Source organism: Opisthorchis viverrini, assembly GCF_000715545.1.
Source record: "Opisthorchis viverrini unplaced genomic scaffold opera_v5_211, whole genome shotgun sequence".
Taxonomy (NCBI): domain Eukaryota; kingdom Metazoa; phylum Platyhelminthes; class Trematoda; order Opisthorchiida; family Opisthorchiidae; genus Opisthorchis; species Opisthorchis viverrini.
In genome coordinates, this window is record NW_008751861.1 from 618,218 (window position 1) to 629,443 (window position 11,226).

At 42.9% G+C, this 11,226-nt stretch overlaps 1 protein-coding gene across 1 annotated transcript in view; it reads left to right on the plus strand.

Moving 5' to 3' along the window:
* Positions 1-9,990: 9,990 nt before the first annotated feature.
* T265_08176 (hypothetical protein) overlaps positions 9,991-11,226 on the plus strand; it is a gene marked incomplete at both ends in the record, with an annotated part of 30,906 nt that continues 29,670 nt past the window's right edge. Inside the window, 2 exons of the mRNA XM_009173901.1 lie at positions 9,991-10,233; positions 10,275-10,579. Coding sequence (XP_009172165.1) covers positions 9,991-10,233; positions 10,275-10,579 — 548 coding nt within the window. The remainder of the gene's footprint in view (positions 10,234-10,274; positions 10,580-11,226) is intronic.

The window sequence follows — 11,226 nt, forward strand, 5'->3', positions numbered from 1 at the left end:
TGCCCTCTTGCCTAGTCGTTTCATTGACTCCAACGACCACCATGACATTCATTCCAACCTATTGGACTACTCGTTCAAATTCAACCACCTCTGTGTCCCAATCCAACCTAACCCCTTCACCTGACGTCCCAGCAACAGAGCAATCAGTGAGTCTGCTTGTTCTCAGATTGCACCATATTTTTGAGACTAAATTTGCCGTGTTCTCCCAATTCGAATCATCCCATCTCCACCTCTACTTTTGCTTGTTATGACTCCGGCGATTTACCCAACCGCCCAGGTCACTCATTGGCCAGCAATGGTTTTCCAGTTTTAGTTCATGTCAGCCAACTGAGTCACTGAATTACTCAGACCTCATGCCTATTGTTCCCTACAAGTTGCAAAAGAAACATTATTATTATTTACTCGAGTACCTACCACTGTTTATGACATTGCCCCCTTTTCGCGCAATCCCAACGCAAATCAAATCCCCCAGTCATACCCCAGCCCGACTAAAAACGCATGACCATGCCAGACGGTATGCCACCCACAAGTTGGGAATGTGTTATTATTATTGGTGATGCAATGCTGTCCATAATGATGATAATGAGGAGATCCATAAAGAAGCACTTTCGTTTTCCGTTTGTTTTTGTCGGGCTGGACTTGTTACGGTTGTGTTATTTCATTGGCAAAGCTACAAACTGCAAACAAAGGAAAAATGGCCTTTCGTCTGCTAGAAAAAGGAATTCGTGAAAAAAAACAGATAGGATAGCCTGAAGTCCCCGTGCTGCCCGTGGCTTACAACGTCAGTCCTTATAGCTTGATTTTCCCAACCACACCGCCTGTCTACGTGCTTACGTTGGTTTGCTACAGATTTCTTGTAATTTAATATCATACGTTGTCAAAACCTATCCCTGCTTGGTCGCTAGTCTACTAAGTACAAACCGATCCCTATACCATCTCATTCAATGATTTGTTTTCACCACACCAATAGCGGTAGACGGGAAGCTTTTTTCTCTAATAACGCATATCGCCATATATAGTGTCTCCTCAGACTCACTAAGCTCTAATAATTTCATCCCATTCTCTCGTCTTCCAAAGCCAGTACCTGGTTTGGGCGCCCTGTTTGGCCGTTATCCACCACAACTGGCCTGGTATCTTCATCCACAGGGATCTCCAAACGGACGAAAAAACTCCCGCAATCTTACATCGCCTTCGTTCTGCCTCTGTGGATTACCCTGGAGAACCTGGAAAATTCCCGTTGGTCACAGCGTTGCACATCCCGGCTCAATGACGTCCGTTACGGAGCTCTCCAAAGACCACAGCATGTAGGGTCAATGATGGCATGGCAGCGGTACACCGAGTTTGCCAGCACACGCGCAACGATCCCCTTCCCACTCTCGGCTGTACCCTCCAGCCCAATCGGTCCATTAATTGCACATACGCACAGGCTCCTCACCTGGCCGCAACCACCCCAAGGACGCATTTATTCTAGTCTGATGAACCTTCCTTTTGGAGTCAGCCATTCCGGTGGACTTTTGGTCTGTGCTTCTTACAAAATCGATACGTTTCTATACATTTCGCGTTCCAGCACTTCTGTTGCCACCAACCTACTCTTCCAAGGAACTTCCATACACGACTTCACCACAACAGCCACACCAGTGGGTCTCCGCAGTTTCGCTGTGTACCATGATTCTGATATTCCAGTTACCATTTATCTGCATTGCTAATCCCTTCACTTCATCACACTCACTTACGCTTTTTGTGACCCTGGCCATAAGCCTAGCAGCTCAGGGCCGCGAGGCCTCAGCGGTGGGTTTAGGTTCTAGTTCAGTTTGACTGACTGGATGACGCCAACTCTGATACTTCACCAGACCTGATGTTCTGATTCCACATTTTCCACATTTTTCACTTTTCTCCTCATGTCTCATGCAGGAAGCCTATTGTTTAGCCCATCGCCTTCAAATCCTAATGACCTAAACTCGCTTGATATTTTCTCCAAAAAACAATAGGAACTGTACTTTCTTGCCCGTGCCGGTTTACGGGTAACCAAGTCCACATCTGATAGTGAAACCACATATGACGCTTAAAAAAAACAGGAATCCACAAACCCCTCCATTGTAGTGGTCTGGTTACCCAATAAGCTACTTAACCAGGAGTGTGTGTCGAAGAAATAAAAATAATAACGCTGGATTGGGTGTACAGTAATAAAGAGGTCAGATGGAACAGACGCACTAATAATTTTTCTCTTCAAAATAGTTCAGTGTTGGCCCAGATAAGCGAATAAACAATAATCCTATCATAGTTGTCCAGATGTCTTCTTCTGAACAGTTCCCAATTATAATAGATTCCGAAGATGGTCTGAAATGTTTTTAAAACCAGAGTTAGCACATCAGACTCGCGAATGACTACTGCAGGCGTGAGCGAAATCAGAAGGGAGAGTCGAAGCACCCACACACACTCGTATTCTGTGAAATTGTACAAGTGCACGTTTTGGTGGTTTTTCGTATTCAAACAAAAAGCGATTATACATTCGATGAAATACGTAGTGTTATAATGGAAGCAAAATAAAGGTACAAAACGCCACACCATTCATGCTCTTATTCTGACTGCAAAATTATGATCATGCCTGACCGCATGTTACAATAAACATTATTATTAGTAAACCCCACTTTCGACAGTAGCTTGGTTATCTCCTGCACGAAACTCTGCGTCAGTGATGGAAGATGATGACGTCAAGCAACCGTGTACATAGAACTTATCTAACACGAATGATTTAATTTTATGAGCGTACAATTTTCCGAACACAAACATTGTTTGTCGCAAGGCGAAATTGATACAGGGTGGCAAAGATGCTGCACCGTAAAAGCCAGAATTCAATAGGCTCACTATTAAAGCTGCTTTGAAAGAACCACAAAAATCTCAGAGCCCCTTGATCGAGCTGGGGCACGTGAAATTGCATGAACGTTTCTTCAACATCTGCCGACACTGCAGCCTCTTCAAAATTTCAAATAATACGCCTACCAAATTGGCAATTATATCTGGTGCCTGGTGAAGCATGTCGTTCAGCAATCTTCCGTGTTGCGCAGCTGCACAGTCAAGTACAACCCGCATTTTCTCAAGCTTTCTAGAGTTTAGTACTGCATGTTGAGGCTGGTACCATCTTGCGGCTGATTGTAATGTCATCAACTCAAGGAGAACTGGTTGTGCATAGCCCTTCTCAAGATTCCACGACATAACTGCTGCATATGTTTTGAAGTATTCTGGGTTACCAAAAATTTCAAACAACAAGTGGGTTGCTCTGCTTTTCACGTACAACAAAATACCCTTTATCATTTTCCATTTATGCGCCCACCAATTCCACCGCCCGTCAGTCTTCAACTGGTGGGGGTTTGTGGTACGAATCAATGTCTGCAAAATTGGCGTTGTATAAAGCATGAATTTGACACTCCACTGATTGCTCTACTGATGAAAGGAATTGCGAGTGACTCTTCCACGGCAATCTGGACCCCATGGCTCGAGCATAACTCAACCCAGCGGTGTCCTTACAGCAAAGGGTCCTTTTCGACATCCCAATAGCTGATCTATTACCCAATAAGCTTTGGTAATATCACGGTCAATCAGTGTACCTACAGATTTAGACGAACATCGTCAAAGAAGAATTCTCATAAGTGAGGCCAAAAACTTGCGATTTTTGAACGTGAATCTAAGACCATTGATGGGAGAATTTCGAATACTACTGGAGATCCTTTCACGAAAATAAATTCGCCATCGCGAATTGGACATGCCCCCAAAAATTTCTGATTCCTTCAGAGCCAAGCAAGATCCACTGATTGTCTGTATTCGATGATTCCTTACGCCGAGTTGGTGCAACAAGTTACTGCGTACAATTGTAGTATCATACCACTGCCTAAGAAGGTATACGTTATCAATTCTGCCGGTCCTTTAGACGAACTGAAAGCAATCACAAGGAAACAGTGGTATTGCAATCAGTTATCGCATTGTTTTTGACAACGAGGATTACCTCTGGTTCCGTCACCGGCTCCTATTTCATCACTTTCCACACCATTATCATTTGTTTGATTTGTTTTTCCTTGGTTTGACAGTTTCAACAAATTGAAACATGTTTGGTCCACATGTAGGTTATGTACAAAGAAATCACCAAGCTCCGGAAGCCGTACTACTTACGCCTCCTGATTCGCAATACCGTAGCTGGAGTAGCTCTCCACTTTCAAATAACTTGACCTTAAACCAGTGTAAATCCGCTTCATTTTTAAATAAATAGGCAAGTGTTGTTTGTTCCAAATGTTTCTCAACATTTATCTAATAGGTAACATCGATGGCACATCTGAGTGTTCTCAGAGGGCTTCCAGGAAGAATGGGAGATAGCATATGGCGCAGCAAGAGACAAGGAAGTCTAATTCCCATAACAACCATACGGTTGCTGAAAATCTTATCAAATAAGTTAACAAAATACCCAGGACAAATGCTTGTTTATCCTTTCTGGGGCCAACCCATCTTCCGGAAGTTAAGTGGCATGAACTCGTAGGTAGTTATCTCTGGTCATTTTGAATAAACCTAATTACGGCTGCTGTGCATTGACTGCATTGGGCGTGCGTTTGGACTGCGTCTGCAAATTTATGCAGCATTGAGGACTATTCACGGATTTTTGCTCTAATCATTGGGTGGTCCGGCGTGCGTTTGGACTGCGTCTGCAAATTTCTGCAGCATTGATGACTATTCACGGATTTTCCATCTAATCATTGGGTGGTCTTTGCGAACTTTCTCGTCTTTTCGACCCTCTTGAGTACACAATGCGGTTCACATCGAAATATGGAGCGTATTTACGGCTGCGCGGCAGCTGGGTGATTGAAGTAGCGTAGATGGTCGTCCTCCGTGATGGCATTTTCCGTCTTAAATAGAAATCCGGAAGATATCCACTGCCACTAGAGTTCCGGCCAGGAAAAACAGCCAGAATAAACATATCGTAACCTCGTTAATGTTGGCGAGTCAGCAAGTTTTGTTTGAGAGTCAGTATTCGCTGCAATGAACGATCTGCATTAATGGCTGTCGGACTCGCACCACCACACTGTGTAATCAGGTGAACATGTGGAGTGCGACTTGTCAATACACTTTGACCGCAGTTGCATTATTCGTAATGCATCCCGAGTCAACAAGGAACTGTTGCATCAAGATCAAAATTATGTGTTTCGTTCGAATGGCAAATGAAGGGTAAACTCTTGTTTTCAGTTACTTTGTTGAGCAGAAACCCGAACAGATTTTCTGGAAGATAGGTGACGTCATATTCCACAATTACTGCTTCTGGACAAGTTGCTGGATAACCTGAGTATATTCTGGTTAGACATAAAGTACCTGCTATATCTGAATGCTGTTCCCGCTCCAGAGCCTAGTCCCTAAAAAAGACTCACCGATAAGGTACACACCAGGTCTATTGCGAATAAGCGAGTACGCGCGAGTGAAACACTGACAAGGGACCTCAAGCCATTTGAATTTTACTTTCATCGATGCAGGCTGTTGCTGAATTGATTGAATGCTTGATTGGCTTGGATGCTTGCCGGATTTTCTTTTGAAATTTTTGTGGTTTTAGGGTCTCAATAGGTCCCGAGTGTTCTGGGTTGCTTTCAGGAATCTGATCTTCCTGATGAAACCTATTACTAAGTTTGTTTTGCCAGCGGTGATGGGTAATTTGGAGACTGTTTTATAAGGGACATAATACAGATTCCAGATATAAGAATCTGACCAGGCATTGAGCGATTCCTTCATGTTAAAAAGGCATGTTAAAGTAGGCATACCGGCAACAACATGCTTTTTGCTCAGTTGCCATAGTGATGTGTTCACAGTAACAGTAAGAAATGAAGAATCTACATTGAATCCTGGCCTCTGATGAAGTTTTCTTGTCACTGTGGTCTGAATACCGCTAGTCAGGCATTTGGAAGTGTCTACAGTGCAACATAAAGAAAATCTTCTCCAGACACGAACCGCTATGCCGCATCATTTGTATCGTTATCTAGTACGCAGATAACAGATATTGCTACCTGCTGCAATATAAGCAACGGCCATTCGGAAAATGACGGAAGATTGAAGTAGTCTGAATTGTAGTGCAAAATGATGATGCGAGTTCGAAAGAGTTGGAAGCTTGATGTTATCCCTGAGATCCAGTTTTAAGTAACAAAGACCAATACTGTCAGTTCAGCATGTATTTCAGGTTTTTGGCTGTACGTCATCCTTGTGGAGAAGCATTTGTTGATCACCACTGTTCTATCATCTCAGCTGCTCTAAGAGGGTTCCAAATAGTTATTGTAGTGCATATTTTCACTAGCCAATAGGAACATGATGTATATATCGGGAAGTTTAACCCATTGGTCACTGTTGTGGGTAATTAAATCCAACAATAACGTTGGAAATTCGTCGTCCGCATAGCAGAATGAATTACACAGCAAGCCCAAATAACTGAATAATAGTCACTGTGGTCACTTGGCCATCCTTATGGCTAAAAGGCCTCGATGTCAAGCGATGTACTAAACAAGTGACAATAAAAACGAAGCTGCGGACGGCTTCGATTCAGTCCCATGCTGAAAAAGCACTAAGCAGCAGCGGATTTTGTCCAATATGAAGAACACTATGTACGTCAGGGCAATGGCCAAAACGGTTGCCTAGTTATTCCATTATCAAAAGAATTCCGTTTGTATGCAAAAGAGTCAAATTGCAATTTATGTAAAACCAGGGGCAACTCGGTTCACTAATGTCGATCGTTTCATACATCTCGTCCTGTTCAGCGTGAATAAGCAACACATAATAGATAAATTAGACTATTTTGTGTGATATCGGCAGTTGTTTACACACAGTTGATTGCAGGATTTGGAGTTGTCCATAAGCGGGTGAGAACATACTGACTAAGGAACTAATTATGGCTTGTATGGATTAGCACAGTTCAGATGCGAGTCACAAGCAGGACTGGATTACAAAAGGGATCTGTGGTACCCATTATGGCTTTATCATAGCACAGCAAAGCTTGATGTGAATTCCATTTGCTTTGCACATCTGGCTGGCTGGATCTTCTGTGTTTTAGCAAAGCGCCGTTTTAACATCCGATAGTCTAGAAAGCCCGTCTAGTCATTTGGGAATATCTTCACTCTTGAGGGTAGTGTTACGCAGTGAGCTTGACTGTTTATTCAGAAATCCTAATAAACGACGGTTTTTGAATCCTACCGATAAACGTACTACCGCAAGGGTATTTAGAGATGAAGAGATAACTGAAGTCCAACCCATGGAAAATGGCTTTTATCAACAATCGACACATTGTGGTGGGATCTGATGATGTAGTGCTACTTGTTTTTATTGAGCCTATCTTTCCGACTCTCCAAAAATGAGCCTAACAAAGCCGCTCATTTCGGGGATGTAGTTTCGCTTCTCTTACTTTCCCACGACCATTGTACTGTGTAGTAAATCCGCTACGCGATGACTGTCATTCAGCAGTATAGGCAAAAGATCTGGTAGGCCTCTGTGGTATCTTTTAGAGATAAGGTTTTCTGGCTTTTCTACCAGGTCCATTTATGTTTGGTTGGACAGAAACTTTTGGAATTGAGCTACTGTCCCGTTCGTGTTGACTTGTGAAATACGGAGATTCATCTTTCTTCTCGCATGGTGAATACGTAGAGAATGAAGGTTGATGAAAACTCGGGAAATGCGCCTACCTAATGAGCCCCAGGAAGGGCGAAACCAATCGTGGGCTGGCGATTAGCTTTCAGCGACGTTGTGAGTAGTTTCCTTTGTGAAAAAAGGAAGGAATTGTTTTGATGTTCTTCTGTGAATGCTCTGCTTTCGTAGCAATTCAACGCGTTTTGAGAATACAGACTTTCGTTGGAAACAACAGACAGCACTTGCAATCTCTATGGAGGTTACTATTGGAACCAGTTATTCGTGGAGAGCAGCAAAATAGTCAGGCCTTCAGCCTGAACCGGTTGGTTCATCTTCGATACAGTGTTCTAATATTGAAACTCACAGGTCACAAGGAAATTCCGTCTTTGATAGTTTCGCGGAAATTATGCATTCAAAGTAACCTTCAGCAACAAGGCAAGATTTTTTCAGCATTCATTTATCTGTGAAGCCATCCCAATTCAATGCCGACTGAATTGGTACCGTTGTTGGTCGTTGGCTTGTTCTCTGAGCTGGGCAATTTGATTGCAAACGCTTCATCACCAATCGAGGTGGCATCATCAGTGCGTTATTGGGAAGCGTAGTGCTGCGTAGCGACGGGTTGGTGGTTGGCAATCAAATTGTCCAGTTCAGCGAACGCTACCTGAGCTACCAACATTTTCCTCGTACCGTTGTTTACGGTTGCTTAGAATGTGTGGTGGTCGCAACTTTAAAGGACAGTACTTGGTTGTATCTCTATTTTGCTGACTAGGGCATCGTATCTGAACATGCTTTGGTGGTTACCCATGATGTTTTATTCCATTCAGTGAAACTTGGTGCCAAAGTGTCAGGAGAATCCATCGGCCCTTGAGGATGATATTTCAAGCTTGAAAGTTGCTGAACTACAGATGGAATCTTATAGTGTTCGTCACCCGTTCACTTGTGCTCCTCTCGAAAAACTGGTCGACCTAGGATTATCGAACCTACGGATATTGTGGTGAGACCAGAGTTATTCGAGCAGGAAAATACGAGAAAATAGGTACTGCAACAGTTTCTGCTAAACTCTATTTTCTAACGAGAGTTGGGGGTTGTTCCACTAACATGTGACTAATCTTTTCACGTATTACCTGGATATAAAGATTGGAATGAATGGGCATTTATGGATGTAAACTTGAAAGTGTTTTATTACGTACCATTCATCATTCCCAAATGTTGAACACCGTTTGAAAAACTGAACAAAATTACTTGAAAATCGGGATATCAAACATTGGAGATTGTGAATACCGAAGTTTGTAAATCAGTTTTGGCTAAATTTCGAAACGGTCTGGCAGTTCATGACACGCTGGTGCTTACTCACTGTTATAATTTCGACAAGGCTGTAACCTAGCCCAACTGTGGCGCCTACTAATCCACCCTCAAATATGCCGCTGGACAGTGCAATTATTTCGTTTTTTGTTTGTGTTCGATTGTGTACAAACCTGTCGGTGACCGTGTCTTAAACTCGAATTAAATCCTTAGAGAGATAAGGTGAACTGATTGAATGGGGTTCTTCATTTTGTGAGGTAACCCCCTACTTCATGCTAATTCCACTCTCACTCGAGCAAGGAAATTGAATGTACTCTATCACACTACGACGATCTTGTATGTATTCCGACTTGCCTTCCCGGAGGAATAAACAAAGGTTCGGAATTTAGATCGCGCCCTGGTTACATTATTCCGTCCTTCGAATTGCATTGTAGTGGTGACGTTTGCAAAGTGTATGAATAAGTCTCATTGAATCTGTTCACGTTAGCCAACATGAGAGAGACGAGTCATATGGGTGTTATTTTAACAGATGACCAAAAACCTCAAACTGCTCCTGGGTGAATTTGCCTAGGTCACGAGATGACAAGAGAGTAGACAAGAAGTTGACAAACCTCAACCTCTTCCTGCATACCTGGGAATGCAACATTCTGGAACTCTTTGAATATTGAATCGATAATCTTGTAGGATCCGTTACTTTATGTTTTGATACAAAACGCTTGTGGTGATGATGAGCTTCAGTAGTGTGCAATATAGATGTCGATTCATCCGTCACATATGATCAGATGAACTTCGTAATCAAGCTGCATCGGTGAGACGTCTTAAATATTTGTTTGTAATCATTTCAACCTGTTTGTGGACTGCTACAGGTGAACGATGCACCGAGCACAAACTTTGCTGTATACGTCACAGCACATCAGCCGAACACGCGCTGCTATCGATCAACAGACAACCAGTCAAATTTGTTTATAATAATACGTTGTTTCACCGGACGATGGCTAGGTTTGGTCGAGCGAAGTGAACAGACTAAATCAGTACACACGAACGTTCACTCGCATGTGCACAAGGAGCGGACTATTGTTAATCATCCTGCTTTTCTCTGATGTTGCCACCTCCTTCGAAACACTCCCGGTTATCATCTGGCATGGAATGGGTAATTTGATGCCGAAGAATATCTATTTTCTTTCTACAGGCGACCATGCAAAGGGTGGGGGTATAAGGCAGCTCGGTGAGGTTGTGCAGCAAATGATCCCTGGAACACAAGTGAAATGCATTGCTACTAGTCAGTCGGATGCAGAGGTATTTTTCAAAGCACCCCGGGCTTATTTTCAATCTCGAAGGATATTGAAGATTCCTATTTCAAACCAATCGATATACAGATCAGTCAGGTTTGCAACGAACTGCTGTCAGACCCTGTGTTCCGAGACGGTGTTCATATGATTGGTCTATCACAAGGCGGACTGTTTGTTCGTGCTTTAGCTCAACGGTGTCCGTTTAAAAAAATCGGAGCTGTTGTTTCCATTGGTGGACCCCAAATGGGTGTATTTGGTGTTCCAAAATGTCGCGATATTGGACCAATTCATTGGTGCTTCGTTATGGATAAGCTATTGTCTTACGGTGCATATTCAAGTTTAGTACAACAACAGTAAGTTTTTGCTTTGCTACTCACAACAGTTTTAACCCACTAAAATCAGTAATCATAACAATACTATCCGTTGTCCAGTTCGCGCAGAGATTAACGAACACAAATTACACATGACGAACTTGGACTGAATGAGTCGTGAAACCCGTTAGCCAATCGTAACATGACCCTGCTCTGTTCTCAGCATACTTTTTTGATGCCATTCATGGATGATCGCAGTGTAGTAACATGGTTTACATTGTTGAGAGAGAGAATATGCACAGTCGCATCGCGAATATCTGGCATATCACACTTGTGCATCTTGGGCTCGAAGGTGGTAGAAAATTTGAAGTCGAAAAAAGATAACGGACAGAACGCATAGACTTCTAAACAAAAGCGTCTAGTCTGAACTCCGATTCTTGGAACAGCGTTTTTTTTTCGTTGGTATGTTAATCTCTCTCAGCTACAATTCTCTCTGATGAAGCACAACCCTAAAATAATGGCGTCTAATTGCGGCACTCTACCAACTGGAAATTACGCTTTCTGAAAGACAAAAGTAGGTGAAAACGTCTTTTTTTCATAAAAGAAACTACTCACAAGGTTGCTGAAAACTCTTTGACAGCCCACGACCGGTTTCGCCCTTCTTGGGGCTCGTCAGGTAGGCGCAGTCC